Source organism: Chamaea fasciata, unplaced genomic scaffold (assembly GCF_029207755.1).
Source record: "Chamaea fasciata isolate MVZ Bird 193981 ecotype frontalis unplaced genomic scaffold, bChaFas1.0.hap1 SCAF_1, whole genome shotgun sequence".
Lineage (NCBI taxonomy): Eukaryota > Metazoa > Chordata > Aves > Passeriformes > Sylviidae > Chamaea > Chamaea fasciata.
The window spans coordinates 69,779,290-69,800,886 of record NW_027094086.1 but is presented as its reverse complement, the minus strand read 5'-3'; the positions used below and the strand labels follow the sequence as shown (position 1 = coordinate 69,800,886).

At 41.5% G+C, this 21,597-nt stretch overlaps 1 protein-coding gene across 2 annotated transcripts in view; it reads right to left on the bottom strand.

Annotated features, from left to right (window-relative positions):
- Nucleotides 1-21,597, bottom strand: part of GRB10 (growth factor receptor bound protein 10) — a 145,774-nt gene that overhangs the window by 77,522 nt on the left and 46,655 nt on the right. For both annotated transcript variants that reach the window (XM_066185598.1, XM_066185607.1), the window contains exon 3: nt 6,080-6,173. In XM_066185598.1, the coding sequence (XP_066041695.1) occupies nt 6,080-6,173 (94 nt within the window). The remainder of the gene's footprint in view (nt 1-6,079; nt 6,174-21,597) is intronic.

Below are 21,597 nucleotides of genomic sequence, written 5' to 3'. Positions count from 1 at the left end.
TTATTTTCCTTGAATATGCTAAAGTTTAAATATTTTTTGGTCTGTTTTTCTCATTTCATTGTTTTCACTCAATCTTCATTACATTATGTACAGAGTCTTGCAGCTAAACTCAATTAGTTCAGTTCATGTGTCTCCTGTAGCTCGCTGCAGATCTCTGAAACAATCTGTACTAAACACCAATCTATTGTCTTCTCTTTTCATAATTTTTTCTTCAGAGTTCTGTCAGCCCAAGGGTTTGGAAACTAATCTAATGAGGGAAGTTAAACTTCTACACAGCTATTATGGGTGCCCTCCTAGTAGCCATGCTAACAAGATTCATCACCAAATATAAATGGAAGCATTCTCCAAAAGAAGACAAAGGTACTGTAATGAGCTAGGCAGGAAGCAGGGCCTCCGCTCTCCGCGTAAGATTAGTCAGTGTAAATCATTTTGGCACTAATGGTGGCTTTTTTCTAAGGCTGGACAATGACAACAACATTTATACAAAGCATGAGAATTCATGAATGTCTGGCAGTATTGTCTCCGAAATACAAACAATGTTTGTTTTTCATTCTACACTTTCAATTCAGTACCAGCTGGATTCTGCAGAAAACATGGGTTAGTTCTGATACACCAGATAACCAACTCATCCAAGTCAAAGCCCACAACTGAGGCATTTCAGAAGCAGCACTGAGTGTTACTAAACACATACCTCCTTAGCTACAGAATGAATAACAACATCTCCTCAACCTCCCATGTCTACCCTGAGGCAAATACAGAAGAAAATATATTAAAAGCAAGTAATAACAACAGTGGTGGAGAAAAAGAGTGCTACACAGCACTACTTCTAGGGCCTAAATCTCAGGCATTGCAATACTTCACCTACACCCATGCTCATTCAAAAGTCGGCCTGTATTTACACAGGCTTATATTTTTTGGACACAGGACTGTTTCATTGTGCTGGAAGGGAAGTTTCCACCATGCTGACATTTACAGTCTCTATAAAAAACAATGCATTAGTGACTAGCCAGCAAGGTACAGGACAGCATCCACCTCAAGGGTTGACTGCAGTACGATCCAAGTTTTGGCAGATGCCCTGGATCCCTCTTGTTTCCTGGGAGCCAAGTGGTCTGTACACACAGGCAGGAAACCTAATGCCCACTCAATCCACAAGCAAAACATATTTATCATCTCACTATAGGCAAGACTTCCTACCATCATCAATGAAGAAAGACCAAAGGCTGTTGAGAAAGGGCAGCTGTTGGCTAAAACCACCTTATCACCATCTCCTTTCTGCTGCTGGAACACCTGGCTGTGGAGACAGAGGTACTATAAGGTTCAGCTCAGCTCTGTCTGCAAACTGAAGTGATTAAAAGCATGAAGTCCAACAAGAACTGAGAACACCTTGGGAAAGAAAGGAAGACTTCTGGTGAATGCACTAATAAAAGGAAGATAAATCTTTCATCACAGACCCATGGCAAAACACATTTGTATAGAAACTGACAATCATCCCACGAGTACATACATACAGAAAGTGCCAGCACTGCATGTCCAATACTTCCACTAAAAGGCAGGGTGACAGAATGTACCTTATTTATGCTTGGCTTTAAAATTCTGAATAAGAAGTGGCTACACAATCTCAAATACTACATGTCAAGTACCAATAAAAAGCATTGCTCATAAACTTCACATCTGGGACTGGAGTTGGCAGTATTTGCTGCCTGCTAGAAAAACAAACAGAAAAAATGAGCTCCAAAATATGTATCAACAAAGAAAATCCCAGAAGTACAGAGCAAGAAGAGAAACAGCAGTGGCATGGTGGGCAGGTTAAAGCCCCTGAAGTCCAAGAGTCAACAAATTCTGTTGGGCTTAGAGTTTTCTGCAGCATAGTGCATTTTGCCATCATAATTCATATAGCAAAGCTCTTCCACAGTAGCACAGGGAAATCTATAAGATGCCTTTGTCTTGCTACTGAAACACATTCCAGGTTAAATTTCATGGCATTGCACAACAGTATCACAGAGCAGCCAACAGGAACAGAGGCTGCACTGCCTGGGTACTTGGGAGAGAGAGGAGAACCAGCAGCACCCTTTGGGAAAGGGACAAGGGAGAACAAATGCAGGAGCCTATCACCTGTATGGAAGGCCTCTAAATGGCATCCCTGTGTGAATGGAAGGGTTGGAAGTAAAATCACTACTATGGGTCCCCAGCTCTGCCTCTCAATACTGGACAGAGTACAAGTACTATAGGCTACATACTCCAGAAAACTTGTCATTGCAAAATTTTAAACTTTTGTGACTGTTGAATCATTTGCAAAGTGAGAAGGAAAATATTTTGAAAAGAACAATACCTGTCGTTGCCTCCTAAGCATGCTCTCACTTCCTCTTGGTGTTTTTGGAGATGATAAATAATTATTTTGCTTGTATCTTCACCTCCTACCTTTTCCTCTTCAGAAAAGTCACTTTTAGACACATTTTTTTTTCTTCAAGCCTAAAGACTTTACTACAACTTCAGGAAGGACTGTTCCAGAAGTACTTAGACTTGCTGGTTATTAAATGCCAAATCCTGGCTGGCTATTCTTAACTTTCTCTGACTTTTAATAGGTATCTGAAGCATATCTGCTCCTTTACATTAGTGGATACTAGTATTTTTCAGCAAGACAGCTTGCTCTTTCCTATTACATTTGTTTTGTGAAGTATCCTATGGGGAGTATATGAGAGACATCATAGTTCACACTCTTTGCATTTAGTACCTTTACAAAACTTGCCCAATTAGCAGAACCATTGAAAAGTGATAAACTAAATCATAGTTAGATAGGTTTAGATATAAAAATACTTATTATTAAAGTAAGCGAGTTTATTAGCATACCTACACAAAAGCAGTTATTAAACTATTTCTAGGAAAAAAACACTATTCCATCTGCACTCAATTTTGCACATCAGTTTCACATGAAACCTTCCTATTCTAAAGACTCCTCATTTTACAGAACTATCTTCTGCTCCCCAATCTTTACAAGATATTCTTTTGAAAGAAGAATCTATAGAGTTATAAAGCATCTGCTTGTGTAAAAACAGTGATTCAGCAGGAAACACGTACTTGAAATACCCTTCACAAGAAAGGGCTTATTCACTCGGGGACAGTTGGCAGGGCTATCTCAGTCTCCACTTGAACGCTCTTTTTCCAGTTTGTGTTAAAGGGATTCAGATGCCTGGGAAGAAGCTAATCACCATTTTTATAGGCTGTGGAAAGCAGTCGTGGTTCAGAGTTGCAGGTGCTTGTACCAAAGGCTCTTCCAGCAAAAAGCAAAGGAGTACAAGTTAATGTTCAACAGGAACTGGCAAATCTGCTGCGCTCACTGAGCACTGTGGTGAGGTGTGAACTGCAAGGGCACACATAAAACAACGTAACAACTATGGCTGCTCAAAGTTCAGCTGCAGCCTCTAACACGCAACACACTAAAGAGAAAAAAGGCAGAGAGCACCTAACACAGGAATTATTTTAGCCAATTCTAAGCCTTTCACAATTTCTGCTCATGCCAATCACAGAAAGCTTTAGGTCTACTAAAAGGCAAGTGCTTAAGTCAGCAAGTAATGCTGCATATAACTGGAAGCAAAAATTGCCATAGTCTGTTGCAAACATCTTTATCATCAACATAATCAAGGTGTACCACCAAACATTAATTTGCAGTGCTTCAGCAAGTTGCTTCTGGATACACGTCTACTCTTTTAAGCTTTAAACCAGTGTCAGTGCCAGCAACGCTTTAATAGAAAGTAATGGATAGTGAAGTTTAGTGTAAGAGCAAAAAAAACCAAAGAAAATAGTGGCCACAGCATGTAAAAATCAATTTCATGTTAATAATCTAATCTTTCTATTTATTATGTGACTAATATGACTGTATGGGAGCTAGTTCAGACCATGCCACAACTCCCTGAGCTGAAACTCTTCATGTTATATTTTTCTATGTTCTATTCATTAATTGGGAATTCTAGAATATATGCCAGCTCTAAAATGACCTGTATGTTCAAGTTCTTGGACAAGAATATTTACTTCATATGCTACGTAGAAAGCATAGAAAACAGCGTAGATGCTCCTACTTGGACAGAGCAAACACTCAAGACATGATGCAACATCACGCTTACTGAGAGGGTACCAAAATTTCTGAGAGGGTACCAAAATTTCTGAGAGGATACCATTTCTGAGAGGGTACCAAAGCAGCAGGTACCTTGCTTCCCCCCAACACTGCAAAAAGGCAGAACTCCTACAGCCCAGCTCAGCATTAAAGGCCACATCTAAGCATTTAGGTTCCAGTTCTTAATCCAGAGCACTAACACAACAGCATCAAGATTGATACTGTACCAAGTACCTACTGCAGCAACAAAATTAGAAAGATTTTAGAAATAGTGGATTGATTGCCATCAGTCAGGTGATATAGAAGAAAAATTCCAAACAAATTATGAATGCATAAGCAATCTTTACTTCAAAAGGTACTGGGGAAAAACATTAACTGGGTCTTGCTTGAGAAACAGGCATTAAACTGCCACTACTCCCTATGCAAACTATTTTCTTTAAGAACAGCTGTTTCCTAAATTAATTTGGACATTTGTCTCAAAGTGACAGAGAAAGAACCACATGTCAGGTGACACTGTATGGATCCTTTTGCAGTACAACAATAGAGGAAGTATTGATATTGCAGTACTGATAGAGGAAAAGAAGGATCTGAAAAGGAAGTGGGAAAATGTCAGGCTGCAAAGCGGGTGTTCTGCCACCTAAGCACAGTATTACCTATTTCTTCCATAAATGTTTAGACTTCAAAAGCAGCAGACACAGGCACTGTAACACAGGAACCTGGACCACACAGGATGTGTTCCCCCCCACAAAATCCCTTGATTAGAGGGGGATATTACTTTCACACAGGTGGAAATAATATAACAAACATTATTAATTCTAAAACACATGAAAATTAGAACACAAGAAATGTGTTCTATGCACGCAAACATGCCACTACACACTGCCTGTGCTACTGGAAGTTTTAGACTGTATTACATTGCAACCTGTTGCCTTCTCTTTTCAATTGAAAGCAAAGCTTTAAAAACACCAAAACACTTGGAGCGTGGAAAGGGGAGCAAGTTAAAACACAATCCTCATTACACTCTGGGACTTGTTTGTGCAACTTTAATTGTCTTGATAATCTACAAGTCATGAAATTTGAGTTTTAATGCCCTTGACAAATTTAAAAAAGCTCAATTTTTAAACGGCAAGTTAAGCATGTCATGTTTTGCAAAAAAATTAAGTAATATGCTTGTAACCTATTTTGTTTCAATAGTCTTATTCTGTCTGCATTACTATTAGTTGTTGCACTGATGAAACAACATTTGAAGATGACCTTCAAGGACTTGGTTTCAAATTAAACCATCCAGAAGCCTGACGGTAAGAGGGTTCACTGCTTAAAAGAACACTATTATCAATTATTTCAAACCTAAAACAATAAAAGCTGAGCTAAATAGTATCTGTAATAATAGTAATTGTTGTCTTCTAGGTCTCTGAACAGACAGAAATCAGTGAAGACAGAGTTTTCAGATTTTTTTTTTAGAATTTTATGAATGGTCCTGTTGAATTACAGAAGCTAAATAATTATACCTACATTACAACATCTAGTTCAGGGCTATATTTTCAAAAATGAGCTGATTTCTGTCATGAAAAGCAAGTAAACATGCTTTTTTTTTCTTCTCCTACTGCAGACATTGAGCCAGAGTCTGTCTTATGGCAAAGATTTTTTTTAAATGCAACTTTAACATTAAAAATGTTGAATTTAATGTCAGTACTTCCCTCCTCCCTACTCAAAAAAATAGGAGAATATCCCTATCACCCAGGCTAGTAATACTATCTTGGGCTACAAGGTTTGAGATGCATACAAGTCCTTCCTCACCGTCAGTCACAGCTCAAAGGACAGTTGTGACAAAACCCGATTTCTTCAGCTCTCCTTCTCCAACCATCCAGAATATTTCTTTTTCCTCTAGTGAGAAGGAGAAATGGCAACATGGAGGCATAACCATGCCTGCACTGGCCTGAGAAGCCTGGATTTCCATGCACTACTCCTTACCTTGGTGGTTCAGGGAGATGCGGTTAGATGGTTCTTGGAAGCCTGGTTCCACCAGATCCCGCCGACCATGAGCTGAAGTCTGATCTACATTGTCCTAAAAACAGAAGAGCAGAACATCTGATCAAAACCAGGCATTCTGTACTTCCTGCAAGCAACATTACATGGAGTCAAACCACCAATACAAAACAAAAAATCCCTGCCATGCCTCTGGAAGGAGAAAGCAATGTCAGAGAAGGTGGGGGAACAGATCACAGGGGGACACTAGGCTGTCACATTAATACGTGTGGCATGGATCCAGAATCAATGACTATGCTGTTGGCTCATCTGTACACCAGTTCCCATTTCAAAAGGAGAAACAGTGATGTAAATGCACTTCCTAGTTTAACAAAAGCTTCTTCTTGCATCAAATTATGCGGAGGCTTGGGGCTTTGTTTTCTTTAATTCCAAGTCTGTGGCTTACGGCTTTGTAACTAATTAACTGGACTGAAACAGATTCAGTAGTGAACTACTAAATCTCAAGAGAAATCAGAAGTTCAGTTTAGATAAACATCCATGGCTCTGGATGCCAACCTGTTGTTTTTTTCATACTGGAATTCTCACAAGATCAAGTTTCATGAAGTTTTAACACAAACTGAATTTGGCTAAGCCTAAAATACCAGTTTCTCAAAGATCCTGCCAAAGAAGACAACTAGGAGAAAGCTGGAAAACTGAAATATAAACAAGAAAATAGGAAAAGCAAGTAAGTCACATTTTAGAATTCTAAGAAGGAGATTTAGAGCAGGTGTGTGGTTTTACAAAACTGGCATACCTTAGCATATACTAAGTTAATGCGCAAAGTTGACTGCACTGATACATCACCGAGCATAAACTGCCACAGTGATATACATGACTATACACATGATCCCACTGTGCCCAAAGAGTGGGCTAAATACACAGTGACATGACCTGCTTTTATGTCAAAACACAGAAACCACCTTCATGGCAAATGACATTGTAATTAAGGCAGAGCAGAAACAAGCACACAGCGAGTGGCCATTCAACTACACGCAACTGTGAGCCCTCAGTCCAGCACTGACAAAATATAAGCTAATGCTCAAAATCATAATGGATGTAGTGTTTGAGGACTAGAACTGTATATAGTTATACAGTATATGAAATAAATTATCTCTTCATCAGAGAGACTGTCTCAGCAAATGCTTGAGTTTTGATTCAAGTACTCAAGCACTGCTCTCAAATGTCATCACCATCAGGGATCAGTTCAGGAGCCCACAGGCATTTATAAGACAGAAACTGACAACAGTGGTATGACTAAAGAAGGTTTTTATGAGTTAACACTGTATGATAAGATACAAATGGCATCCATCTATCTATGCCTGATACAAGTGGGACCACTTAAACTTCTGCCTCCATCCTGGCTATCTCCCCTTATAGCTCTTTACATTCTTCGCACTGATTTTCACAACACTGGCTGTTGTTTCATGCACAACATCTTGCTTATCTCATGGGTTTTTGTTACTGCTTCTCAGGAATCAAAAAAAAAAACAACAACCCAAACCACATCAGACCTTCTGTCAGCACGACTGCCTTTGTTCTTACTTTCTTGAAACACAGCAGTATTTGTTAGCTCTTTCACTGGAGCTAACTGAACACTTGCTAGGAATAAGCAACTCTGGAGCTCCTGTTTTCATCAAATCCCTGTGTTTTCATCACAGGGTATCACATTCTAACATTATTAGCCTTTCGGAGCACTAGTCATTCTCACTGGATTTATCTCATTTTCTTTGGGATGCCACACAGCCATCACAGATCTGACTCACATCATCTGCATTTTAAACTTGAGGCAGGAAATTTGGGACTTGCAGAGTAAGAAGGCAACTGCAGAAAGGATATACAAAATTATGAATATGTTCCTCAGACAGTTCAGTTGTAATTTTCCAAGGTGCCAAGGGCATCAGCGGGGAGGAGACACTTATCTAGAAAAAGTTTCAGTCAAAACTTAAAGCTGAAGCTCAGTACAAAGGCTAAGAGGTAAGCATCACAGGCAGGGATAACTCAGGAGAACATCCCTCTCCAGCCCAGAGGTGTTCTCTGTGCATTTCCCTCCCCGAAATTCAACATGACCAATTTTTATGGGGTAGCTAAAACCTCACAGATGCAGTTTAGCAGCATTAGTTTCACTTTCCAGGAAGAAGTCACAGCGTCTAATGCATGGATGCAGTGACATATTGCCTCTTGGCTGGGAAGAGCAACAGGGCATCCCAAGAGAAATAAAACCTGGAACAAGAAAACCAGCTAAAAGCTATTTGTGACATACCTAAATGTGCTTTCAGTTGCCCCAACATATAAAAGACCCTTCTGGAAGGCAAGATTAATGAAGTACTATGCAGTAACAAAGGTAAAATGGGGCCGAGATGCATGATTTTACAATTGGGTTTCCCACAGCAGTAACACACAAACAATTAACTGAGAGACCTTATTTCAAGACTTCACCTGGCTCCAGGCCCATAACTCTTCAATTAAACCAGACTTTTCTTTCTTTTTAACTCGCAATTGCCAAAAATTGCGAGTAGGATACACCCTCACTGGAATCACCTTACATCTTGTACCAGAAGATGCTGAGAACCACAGGCCTTACTCACAAAGTTAAGCCAAAGCCATGGTAAGGTAGATCAAAGTACCCGGAAGCAGAGGTTACAGTGACTAATGACTGCTGGTGCTGCCCTTATAAAGCTGATGCCCCTGCCTGTTCCGCTCAGTGCAAACACCTGCCCACAAGATCCAGAGAGTTCTCCTGCAGCTTGAGCAAAACAAGGAGGCAAAGGTTTCCTCCGGACACTGCGGGCCAGCAAAACCCAGGTGCTAAAGCAAAGCGATAGGCCGTGCATAAACAAAGCCACACCTGTTAGAGCAATGCAGGCAGTGGAGGGGAAAAGGTAAGGGCGGTGAGGTTTAAAGAGCCAGGGGTAGTTTCACATGACCCTCCAGAATCTGTTTGTGTCCGTTGTGCAGAGACAAACACCGGCACCGGGCCAGCTGCAGTGGAGATCACACGCTGGAACAAGGGTAAAAGAAGAAAGGGGACGGGGGCAGGAAATAAAGTTATATAATTACTCTGTGCCAGCAGCCTTGTTGTCAGGCCCCAGCTCAGGGGGCAAAGTGGGCACCTGCTTTGGTCCATCACCATCACCCGCGCTGCTGCAGCTGAAAGCGGCCTCCAAGCAAGTAATTTGTTTGCTTCATGGTTTAATCCCCAGCTTTCCCTCCGCTTCCAATAAATGCTCTCAATATGAAATTAAAGCATGTTACTTAACTTACTGTACCATCCAGCTATTGTAGTATTTTTAGAAGCTGGCTGAGCATTAGCCTTCGTTGACTTTTTTTTTTGCATGTGCTGTTTTCTCTATCAGTCTGCCTCTGCAACCAAGGATGATTTAACTGAGTGGCTAGCAAGAGTGCTAGAAGGACCTGAAGCAGGGTCTTTTAAAGCATTAGCATTCCATAAAGCCAAACACACCATCATTACAGGTCAGATTACAGTGTCCTTTTGCAAAGCTATGTTGCACGACACAAAATGTGACGTGTTTGTATCGCCTTAAGAGCCAAAGTCCGCTCATAGACAGTGTTATCTCTACGTATCAGTAACCAGGACAATCTAGATTTATTTTTCAATCTATAACCAAGCCTTTCAAGTTGCACTCCTTAAACTATGACATACAATGTTTGCTGCTGTTTGTGCTAGCACGATAAGCATTTCAGTTATCTAAGAAAACATTAAATCTCATCTTTTAATCAGAGAATCAGCCAGACATATACTACAGCAGCTCTGCTGTCTGCACACGTGCACTTTAATCACCTCTTTGGCTCCAAGTGCCACTGTTCCCACCTGCAGTTTAGCTCAGGAGTGTATTTATCAGTATGAGACTGAATTATTAGACAGACCAGTGTGTTGCTATCACTCTACTGCTGCTTCTCTCATCCTAGTTTTTTCAGCAAAGGTTATCCAGTCAGTCATTCAGGGTAATCTTACAGGTAAATAGTGCTTAGAGAAGGGAGGAGGCATTTGAATGTACAAATAATGAAGTAGCATTTATACCTCTCTTCTCCCTCATTCTTTGTGAAGGAAGGGGTCTAGCATTAGAGGAGACAGAGCAGCTTTCTGGAGAAGTCTGGAAATCCCCTGAAGGCTTCAGCTTCTTCTAATTTCAGCAGTCTCTGGACGTTTACAAGATGAAGAAAGGCTACAAGTGGCAGCACAGCTTCTCGGAAGCTCCTGGGAGCATGGCCAGACTGAGGATGTCCAGACCACCAAGAAGACCGTCCCTGTTTTTGGATTTACTGTAGCTATCTGCAAACCCACACTGCTGTGCCCCTGAACAAAAGGTTCAATTGAGCAAGAGTCACGCGTACTCATGCCAGCAGTCCCACAGCAACAAATTAAGATCATGACATACTTCTGATGTTTGTACACCATCCAGCACAACAGAAAGTAAAGTCAGCCGTGCTGACGGGTCTCACCGCAATTTAGGAGACTATCAAGGCAGATATGCCTCAGTTTGCAGAGAGGGCACTCCTGCCAAACAGGAGCTCCCTGCCAACCTGGCGATGCTCCTTCATCACACCAAGGTACTGGACTAGCTGAGCATAAAGAGAAAACTACCAAAGCCATTATTTGAACCACCACAGCTTTACTCTGTTCAGGCAACTTGTGTAAAGCAAAACTAAGTAACCTATGTTAGCACAGACCGAGGAAGCTATTGCAGAGTGCTCAAATGTACGTGGTTCCCAGAAAAAAAAGGCAACTACAAAAATTCACTGATAAGATGAACACCAAGGGCTGTGAAAAAGTGGACACAGCTCCAGGCTACAGAAGCAGAAAGGAGATACTTCCAGAAATTACACTCTCTTTGTATCTGCAACTTGTTGCTGTTGGAAAAAGGATACAGACAGACAAACATTTCTTCATCTCACTCAGTACTGCCATTCTTAACATGCCCATGGAGTTTCCTTAGGCAATGAACAGATTAGACAACGTTTCTTCTGAGGATGCTTCATAACATTCCCCACTTTCCAAACAAAAGACTGTTTGCATTTATGTAAAGGAACTTCCTGGACTGCTTTTTAAGCTATGCTGATTCTTTATACCACGATTTTGCAGCTTTGGTTTACTTCAAACATCAAATGTACAAAGAGGATAATAGACTCAGTTATGCTGAGTGCCGAGTAGCCAGCCATTCATCTCAGTAAACTTTCCTATAGCTTACTGGTATCCACAGCCATCCAGAGTTCCTGCTCACTCAGTTTTACTCTTAGCCCTGTGATGGCAAACACACAGGCTATTACAAGAATAAATCCAACTGACATATCCAGACCAATGTTCAAGTTCTAATCCAAACTCCACAGTCCAGATCAATTAGTAATCCATGTGACGCTCCTTTCTTAAAAACACAGCAGCACACTCCCCTACCAGACAGCTGTTCGGTACGACGTATTTTCAGCAAGCTGACACCCCAGAGTTTGAGGAAATGTGTTCCAATTAAGAGTCCTGAGGGAAGTGCGAGGTTCTTGGGTTTGTCCAAAGTCACTGCTTTGCAAACTATTTCAAGTTTACTCAAAGAGAGTGTGTATGTTTTACTGTTTTCTGCCAGAGTGTTTAACATGTCATACAAATAAAGAAAACACAGGCTTTGCGCACTAGGCAAAAAACTTTAAAGCGCATTCTCAGACAACCCACATATTACATAATTAAAGACCTGTAACCTGGTTTCCTGCCTCTTAACTATAGTCATTTGACTAGGTAAGAGCCAAGTGAAAGGCTCAGTAAGTCAACAGAGTAACTGTGAACCTAGAATTTTAGCATTCCCATTGCTAAGAGAGCTTGTACAAACAAGGGCTTAAAATAAAGCCACTTAGCTTTGTCAAAAGTTGGGCTCTCTCTCCTGAAGTAGCAAAGCCACTAACTGCAGGAATCCTTCTGATTTTACAGTACTGGCTGTCGAGGCTGGGAGCAATAACCCTAGAGACCAAGAACAAACAAGCCAGCTCAGGATTACAGGAGCAGCAAAGGCAGCAGCACATTCCTCCCGACACGCCACAGCACCTCCAATCCTCAGTGCCACAAATCACCGAAAACACGCGATACCCTGGCAGGGCACAAAGACCTGCTGTGATCCACACATTCCTACAACCCTCAGCAGACTTACCAGCCCACTATGCAACATGTATGATAGCTACAACAGACCAGGAATTAGCAAAAGGAGAAGGAAAATGAGGCTGACAGACATGACAGACCTGCATCTGTGGTCCATGTCTCTGCAGTGGCAGAGAATTTGTTGAATGAATCACAGGAATTATATTACATCCCATGATACAGGGGAAGGCAGAAAGGCTTGTCAGTCTGACCTTGGAGGAACTTATCTCCTGACCCCTTCTGGGCTTTAGCAACTTCATTGATCAGAAAACCTTCAAGTCTAAAAAAGACCTGGGGATTTGGACCCTGTTGACAACACTGAAACCCTAGTGTGTATGCCCCAAGCCGCTGAAGTGTTTCTTCCTAAAAGCTATAGCCCCATACAGTTATAGAAGCCACTGCTACAGCTGAGCCAGAAACTTATTTTTCTGAAGGTGCTTCAGATTTGTTTTTAGGAGTCTAGTTATGTGACTTATCACTACCTGCATTGCAATTGCTATCTGGGCAAACCAAAAACCACCATCACCAGCTTCTTCCTGTCTCCCCTGCCCCAACTCCCAGCGTCTCTTTGGCATCCAGGAAAGTAATTAATTAATTAATTAATGCAGTCCAGCAGGAGCTGGACCACAGCTAGCAACCTCCAACAGTATCTGCTAGCAGCTGTTTACTCCTAAAAGGCAGGAATGAGCATAGTGAGTGTTAGCTGACAGCTCCAGCAATGCACTTCTACAGCATGCATATGGGCTAAGATTAGACATTCAGCTTCTCTAGGCTGATCTTTGCAAAACTGGCATTAAAAGGGCTTTCAACACTCCTGAACCTAAAATTTGGCAAAAAACTCTCTCACTAGACGCAGTCCTCTCTTAGTAGGAACCAACCATTTCTGCAAAAATTGAGCTGTCTCCCTGTACCCTGCACAGAGAAAATGGATAGTATACTCCACAGTGTGCACTTTTTGGACCAGACTGCCATTTATTATGGTAGAAGAAAATTCAGTGCATCAGAGTTGCTGTCTTTTAATCAGCTAGCAATGAGGGAATCCAACTGACAGGCTTAGAAATGCTAAAAGCTTTGTTCTGTTTTTCATGAGACTAAAACTACTGTGGCTGTTAGAGACAGTTTACAGCTAAAAAATAAAGTTTTGAAATAAAAGAAACAATTGCACAAAATTTTCAGTGAAAGCAATCACTCCTTAGAGGCGTCTTCGCCTATAAAGTACTTAGAAAAATGAAGTACTTACTTACTGATCAAGTATCCTCTAACATCTTTTTTTAAAACAAACTGGGTTTATTTTCATTTCTAATAAAGCACCACAGAATAAATGTAGTTTATATTAAGAAATTCTTCACAGTAGGAAAGCTGCATGCTTATATGGAAATTTTATTTCTTTTGCTGGCACCTGCAGAACCTGATAATGTATCTCTAGCTTGCACTTTATTGTAAATTAGCCTTACCTCCAAAGAAAGTCACTATCACTGGCAAGGGACTGCCACTGACAAAGATACATGTTCAAAGCTACATCCTTTGCTGCATGTTCCAAGCTCTTTGGTTTTGGTCAATACTGACTCAAACATTAAGTCTCCTGAAAAATCTGGTTTTTGTGAGAGTGAACCATACTTATCAGGAGGAATTGAATTTAAAAATTGAGTTTTGTTACCATGAGAAAGTATAACTTAAAGCAGTGTGTCATATTCCTCTTTTTTTTAAAAGAGGCTTTTCAGTGAGATCTTGTATCAAAGAACTGACACTTAACAGACTACAGTACTTAAATTGAGCCAAAAGCACAAGTTCATACATGTTAACTACCATACTGGATGGTGCTCACACAATCTAAGGGAGTAACGCAACCCACAACAAGGTGTTGTTGATCATAAAACCTTTAGCCTATTCAAGAATCCTTAGCAGGGTCACTTTCCATGTTTTGTTCAAGTTTCTGAAGTGCACGGTCAGACTATATTCCTTCTTCATCAGAAGGACAAAAAGAAACATAATGAGAATGAATATTTGTACCCTGGTGCAATGGCAAATTTCAGCATCGCTCACTTGCTAACACACCTGTCCAATCTGAGAAAACATCTTCAAAATTATTTCCTTTAAGCTTGTATTAAAAATTAAAAATTTAAAAATCTCATATATTCTTTTGGGGGAGGCGGTAACACAGAAAGAAGGTACAGGATATTTGATCCTTTCCAATGTACTGGCTTCTCCATGCCCAGACCTGTGAAATACAACGTAGCTCATCTGTTCTACTTGGCATTGAATCCACTACAGCTTTGGTTATAGCAGCACTGCTGGCCAGCTGCTTCCAAGAACACTGGCTTTGGGAGTCAGGCTTTGACAGCATCCTTCTATCACATGGATGGGAGACGTTCTGCAAAATGCCTTCCTTGGACAGTCTGTCCTAGCACAGGCTTACAATGCCCTGAATTAACCTTGGAAGGCCCAGTGCTTTAAAGGATGAGCTGGTGGACTCTGGATCTTGCATTGCAGCAACACATTTGTGTGTCTCACGCCAGGGGAGGGAGGAGAAAAGGGAAGACGCCGCCTGGGTTGAAGGAATCACTGTTTTCATACAACGGCATTCTCTTCAGGAATTTATATTCAAATCTCTATGCTTTGGAAAGTGGCAACCACAGCCAGATAACCTAAATTACATTTAAGTGTATGTAAGCTTATATCTAGGAAGCCCTAGCCATCAAGACAGATGAAACTCAACAAAGGAATGCAACATGAAACAAAAAGGAATTTATAACTTTGTGTTATAAAAACCACAAAGTTATAAATTTTGTGTTTATAACAGAATGTGGGTCTGCTCTCTTACCAGCAATAGTGCTAACCCCCTTTTGTCTTTGTGATGGTTCAGGTTCAAACTGAGAATCTGAACAGGCCAACAAGTGAAGAAGTTCTCCACAGCCCTCAACAGAAATGACAAAATGATAAACCTCTTGTGGGGAACAAGCCACTGTGCCCACACAGACCATTAAAATTTACTGGATGTCAGTGAGCAAAGTAACTCTCACCTGCTAATGAAACTGCTCTTAAGGTCTTCAAACTGATAAACTGACCAATATCAAGTGTCATGTTTAACAAATTCATACAAGACTACTTTGCTATCCTTCATTGTTTCAACTATTAGCAACATGGACCTCATCACTCTACTTTCTAGCCAATTTGCTCAATTGCTGAAATTGAGGGTGTTCTTGGTACCCCTCCCCTCCTTCCCAACAGTGATCCTTGGCATTAGTTCCATAGTTAACTAGGTCTAGAAATGCTTGTCCCATCTAATCAAACCTATGATTCTAATTACCTGGACCACACACCTTCCCGCTCAGATAAAGATCCATTCTCCTGTTACATGGTGCCATCTGCCCCAGAACTCATTGCTCACTTCAGACAAGGGCATTTGTAGTTCAGGTGACTCGTTCTCAAGTCGATACAGAATTACTCTTTGCACATCTCTACAACAGCAAGCACTACCAAAAAAAAAGCCATTTCAGAATCTCAGATATGGGGCAAATGTTTATACACTTCAGTTGACTGCTCTATACCCTACTTAAACCCCACAGAAAACACAGACACCAGTCTAAGGCACAGTAATTATTCATGATCAATCACCTAGAATAAGATCTTGTATTGGAACAGACTGCTGTGTTCTCCCCTAACCAAATATCAGAAAGGGTTACAGTCAGAGCAAATCAGTAATGTAGTTTATGCAAAAAAATGTTAGAGTTCAAGAAACAGTCTGCAATACATAGGTACCTAAAACAGTTGTTTTGTATTGCATATTTAGCAGTAATGGATTACTTTGCAAGCCTTCAGAATAGGGAAAAAAAAAACCCCACATCATTACCAACAGAACAACATACATGAATGTCTGCATTTCTTTCCTTAATCATGTATGAATCTCATTTAACCTGCGCAGCTCTAAGAAAGTCACATGCATAACTGCACCTTTCACAGTGTCCTGGTTTAGGGCAAATTTGGCAGGAAACTTCCAAAGGGGCCCCTCTAGAAAGCAGATTCAAGGAACCTGCCCCCAGCTGTTTCAGGAAAATATTTCCTTGGAGAAAAGTAAAAAAAAGCTATTTATTTAACAAGCAAAGTATTCACAAGCATAAAAAATTGAAGAATAATAAACAATAAAACCTCTTGCTGTTCTGAAGAGAGATGGCAGATTCAGAAAGTCCTTGTTCATGGGGTGTAGCTCAGTTCACTCAGTCTCTCATCAGTCCCTGCTGCACAGGAAAATGTTGTGTCCCGGGCCCTGGTGGGCCACAGGTGTGAGGTCCCGGTGTTTTCTGGATTTTCAGTCCAGAGTAGGTTTGAACAGTTCCAAGAAAAAGAAAAGCCACACTCTGGGGAACTTCTCTGCCTCAGCTTGCTAAAAAAAAATTAACTAAAAGCAAAGGAGAGCTCTTTCCCACTGTCCCTGCTGCAGATAACACAGTCCATGAGAAGAATGCAGGGGAGCAAGTGCAGTTTCTGCAAACAAACTGTGCACTTTTCTTTCCTCCCTTCACTCTCTGAACCAGGCTTAAAGGTGCAGAACTTAATATCCAGCCTAAACAGAACAAACAACTGGGGATACAAGCATCATAAAGTCACCCTAGGACACACAGCAATGTTCAAAACAGTTCTCCTAGGGAAAAAAAAAAAAATCCCCAGTGATGCTCTATCAGACTTCATTAAGTTGCCACCCCTAAGTGTTAGCACACAATGGTTGGACAAAATCTCTAACACAAATGATGCTGCAGACTGCATTACAGAAAGACCTACATCAAAACTGTCAATTCATAACAGCTGGAAAGAAAACAAAAATTTAGATAAGACTAACAACAGGAGCCATCCTGACTATTTCAGTGAATCACTGTTTTACTCCAATTTCTCAAAACAAAAGAAACTTACAGGGCTCAATATAGGGCCTGATCTTCTTCAGTAGCTTTACCAATGATCTGGACAAGGGTATCATCTACACCCTCACTAAGTTCATGGGCAACACTAAGATGGATGGGAGAGCTGATCTGCTGGAGGGCAGGAAGGCTCTGCAGAGGCATCTGGATCAAAGGGACAATTATATGAGGTTCAACAAGTCCAAGCACCAGCTCCTAGACTTGGGTCACAATAACCCCATACAACACTCCAGGTTGGGGAAGAGTTGCTGGAAAGTTGCCCAGAGAAAAAGAACCTGGGGGCACTGGTCAACAGCAGCCAAACATGAGCCAGCATGTGCCCAGGTGTCCAAGAAGGCTGATGAGGTCCTGGCTTGTTTCAAAAACAGGCCAGCAGTGCCAGGGCAGTGATTGTCACCCTGCACTCAGACACACTTTGAGTCTCTGTGTCCAGTTCTGGACTTCTCACTACAAGAAAGATACTGAGGTGCTGGAGCAAGTCCAGAGAAGGGCAACAGCACTGGTGAAGGATCTAGAGAATGAGTCCTACAACAAGTGGCTGAGGGAGCTGGGGGTGTTTAGCCTGCAAAAAAGGAGGCTCAGGAGTGACCTTATGACTCACTACAACTGCCTGAAAGGAGTTTGTAGCCAGGTGGGGGTCAGCCTCTTCTCCCAGGCAACCAGCTGTAAATATCCCCCACAGCCCCCCAGGGCTAGCTCTTGAGGGGCTTTGGAGGGATATCTCAGAGGGACATGACAAAAGATTCCAAAACAGGCTCTTGCACCAGGACTATTCCAAAGCGTTTATTCTCGAAGGGTTCCAGGGGGCAAGAGCAAGAACAAGGAAGTACAGGGGTCTTATCTAGTCTTCCACTCAGGGAGGATGGCTGGCACTCAGCCAATTAGGTCAAGAATGGAAAGAAAGGTCAAACTCTATGGTTACAGACATTAGGGGTCTTGGGGGGAAAAACCATTCCCCAGAGAAATACAACAACCAGTGACAGATGGGAGGACACAGCCTCAAGCTGCACCAGAGGGAGTTCAGGTTGCACATCAAGAGGAATTTCTTCATGAAAAGGGCTGTTAAACACTGGGACAAACTTCCCAAGAAGGTGATGGAGTCACCATCCCCGGAGGTGTTCATGCCCGGATGTGAAGCTTAATGCCATAGTCTAGTTGACAGGGTAGTTATCTGTTAAATGTTGGACTCAATGATCTTAGAGGTCTTTTCCAGCCTAAATGATTCTGATTTCATTCATTTTCATTGTCCTTAGTAAAAGAAGTATCTAGGTTTGACTATAGTAAAATCCAAGCACCTCAAAGGTACTTTTTAGCCTGAGAACTTATCTCAGTGGTCTTCCTAGTGTACCTATCTCTGTCTAATTTTCAAAAAATCTAGGTACTGTATGAAATATGCTTCACTGTTGCACTTGTTTCTGTATCAATAAAAATGCATACTTGTATCTATCCATCTCAAGGTAGTGCCTGCCATGTTTTCCTTTCCTTGAGGAAAGGGAGTTAATTGCAAGTAGCTCTACCAGTTATCCTGCATTAAGAAGATGGCTTTATCATATAATCTTTATTGACTTAACATTCTCTGAAGAAAGAAAATTTACAAAAGATCAGCAATTTGCATTTAAATAGTAACAAATTACATGTAAAATTGCACACTGTCCCAGAAAGCACAATACAAAGTATAAATCTTCAGGTTTTGCAGAAGCTGGCATACTAAAAGCAAGGACGTCAATCACCTCTTCACGCTTGGAAGGTTTTCTTTTTTTTTTTGTTCTGTTTTAAAGTTGTTCACAGTGTGTGTCAAGTGACCACTTATTTTATACAGCTCCTCCCCACTTCTTTTAACACCTACTGGACACTTCCAAGGAAGTTATCCACAGCACATCAGAACATACACTGAGGCGCTTCTACATGGTTAGCAGCAGCTGCTTTAATTCCACACAAAGCCTCTGAGGCTATATTAAAGCCTCAACAGATCAAAAGGGCTTAATAACTACCAGCATGCTACTGGAGGAAGGTCTGGTGTGCCTTACATTGCCAAGGCAGCACATGAAACAAAACAAGCAAACCACCTCAAAACAAGACCTGCCCAGGTAAAGGGTCTCCAGACAAGGAGATGTGAATAGAGATTGCAAAGCTGGCCAGCCAGAAGAAAAGTTCAAGAAGTCCCACAGTTGTAATAAATCCATATGTGCAATGTTTCATCATGCTGGCTTTAGCAACACTGAAACACTACTGCCATCAACCACAAGAACATCTCTGCAAATGGATTTCTACTGTTCACTCCAAGAAAAGATGGGATGCAATAGGGTGAGCTGCTGTTCAATCGGTATTGAAGTGGCTTTTCTTTCTCTTCTGTGAAACCACTGCTGAAGACTAGGGAGGGGAAGTAACTTGTTTACCTTGCAGTTCAAGGGGCTGGCAGCTTGCACATGAGCAGCTACCACACTTCAGGTGAATGGTGATTAATTCAGGGTGGTGCCTCTAACAGCACAACCAGTATTTACTGTACTGCTTCCTCTACTTTTGAGCTATTCTTTCTAACCCAAAAATGCAGGTCTATGAAATAAAAGGTAGTAGAAAAGATTCATGCTGAGATTAAAGTCAAATCAGAGATTAAAAAAAAGAGTCATAGGATGAGGAAGAGAAGAGGAAAAACTTTGAACTAGGCTTTAGAATCAAGCTGTGGGATGAGAAGAATGAGCCACCTTCTGGATACAGATGAACAGAAGACTACTTATTTAGCTAAAACAAGAAAATTAATTGTGACAAATTACCTAGAAGCCCACTAGCATACCACAGTACTGATAGCATGTGTGTAATCTCACATCATACTAATACATGTTATTGTGTCAATATCCCTGTTTCAGAAGATGCTACTGGCACAGTTGATAGATGAGAACTTTCTGGTCTTGTGGGTTTGGGTTTATTTTAATCTTCAGGGCAAGTCATACTCAAAAGATACACTGTCAGAAAACTATTTTTCCAACTTGCTCTCAGCCAGCATAGCAGTTATGGTTTTTGACTTAACCATACAGACAGTTCATGTTCAACAGCCAGCAGTTTGTCATAACTCTGAGGACATAAAGGACTCCAGAAAAAGCAAGATTGCAAAAGATGCCTTTTTCAAAACATCTTTAGCACACTTCAGTTAGCCCTTTTCACATCACGGCAAAAAATAATATATTTCATGCAGAAATCTCACCAGCAAACACAGGAAGGATTTTTATCCATCAAATTTACAACACAGTGCCTTATATACTTCTATACGGTCAGAAGTAGAGAAACAGGTTCTCTGAAGTCTTAATTCAAATTTACCTTAGAAAACAGGCTCTACAAATGCTTCCAGCTACAAAACGCCTCAGGTGACTACCTCAAACATTGACACATATATTTGGGTTGAAAAACTCCTTGGGTCTGTCCTGAATTTGAAAAGGAAAAAAAATCACCTAACTTGAGAAGGCATGTGTGAGTGAGTAAACATGTTAAGTTGCTTTAATAAATGGATTATTTATATATGTATGTAATGTGTGTTACATAGGATCCTGGAGTTACCTTCCGCAGAAATCTTTCCAAGATGTCATGATAAGAGGTCATGGTGGTGTGGCCAAGAATAATGAGCCCAAGAAAGAGCTCTGGAAGAAGGAGGATATGCAGAGGGGAACAGGGTACGAGCACAGAGAAAGACTGTGCAGGATAAAAGGGCTTCAATCAGCCAGGTGGCAGGAGACCTAGAGCCCACAGAGGGCGATGAGGAAAGATGGCCCATGGAAGTGGACTAGCCACAGATATACAGTTGTCTGTCTCCTGACACCATCATTGCCAAGATTTCTTCCTGAAAGAGCCTGTTATCTCCTTCTAGGAGAGCTAGAACATCTTCTACCAAGCTTCCCCAGGCACTACTCTCCATTGCCCTGAACATAACCATTCAAGGAAATCCTGGGAGGTCAGGTCTCTGCCAGAGATGGAAGAGGTAGAAAACCCACGGACAGGAAAGGGAGACGCTAGCCTTGCCAGGCTAGGCACAAACCTTTTACAATCAATAAAACAGTTCATGCATTTGAAGGCTTTTGTCAGCCCTTGCTCCCTGACCTGCACTGCCTCTGTACTCTCCAGGCAGGCAGATGGCATCTCCTCTGCAATGGGCCCACAGTGGCGAGGAAAGGGAACATCTGGCCAAGACTCTCCTAGTGCCTCCCCACCAAATGACTCGGAGCCAGAGGCAGTCATGACCAAAGGAGAGCAACATCAGTCAGATATGAGGGTGGGCACTCATAAGCTACCCAGCAAGGGGGAGCTTCCCTATGCCACCCCAAGGACCATCCTAGGTTGATAAGGCTGGCAGGAGGTCCTTGGAGAAGGCAGCATGGGAGACAGTCCACTTGGATGTAAGCCTTGTGAGAGAGAATAAACATCAGGGAAGCCAA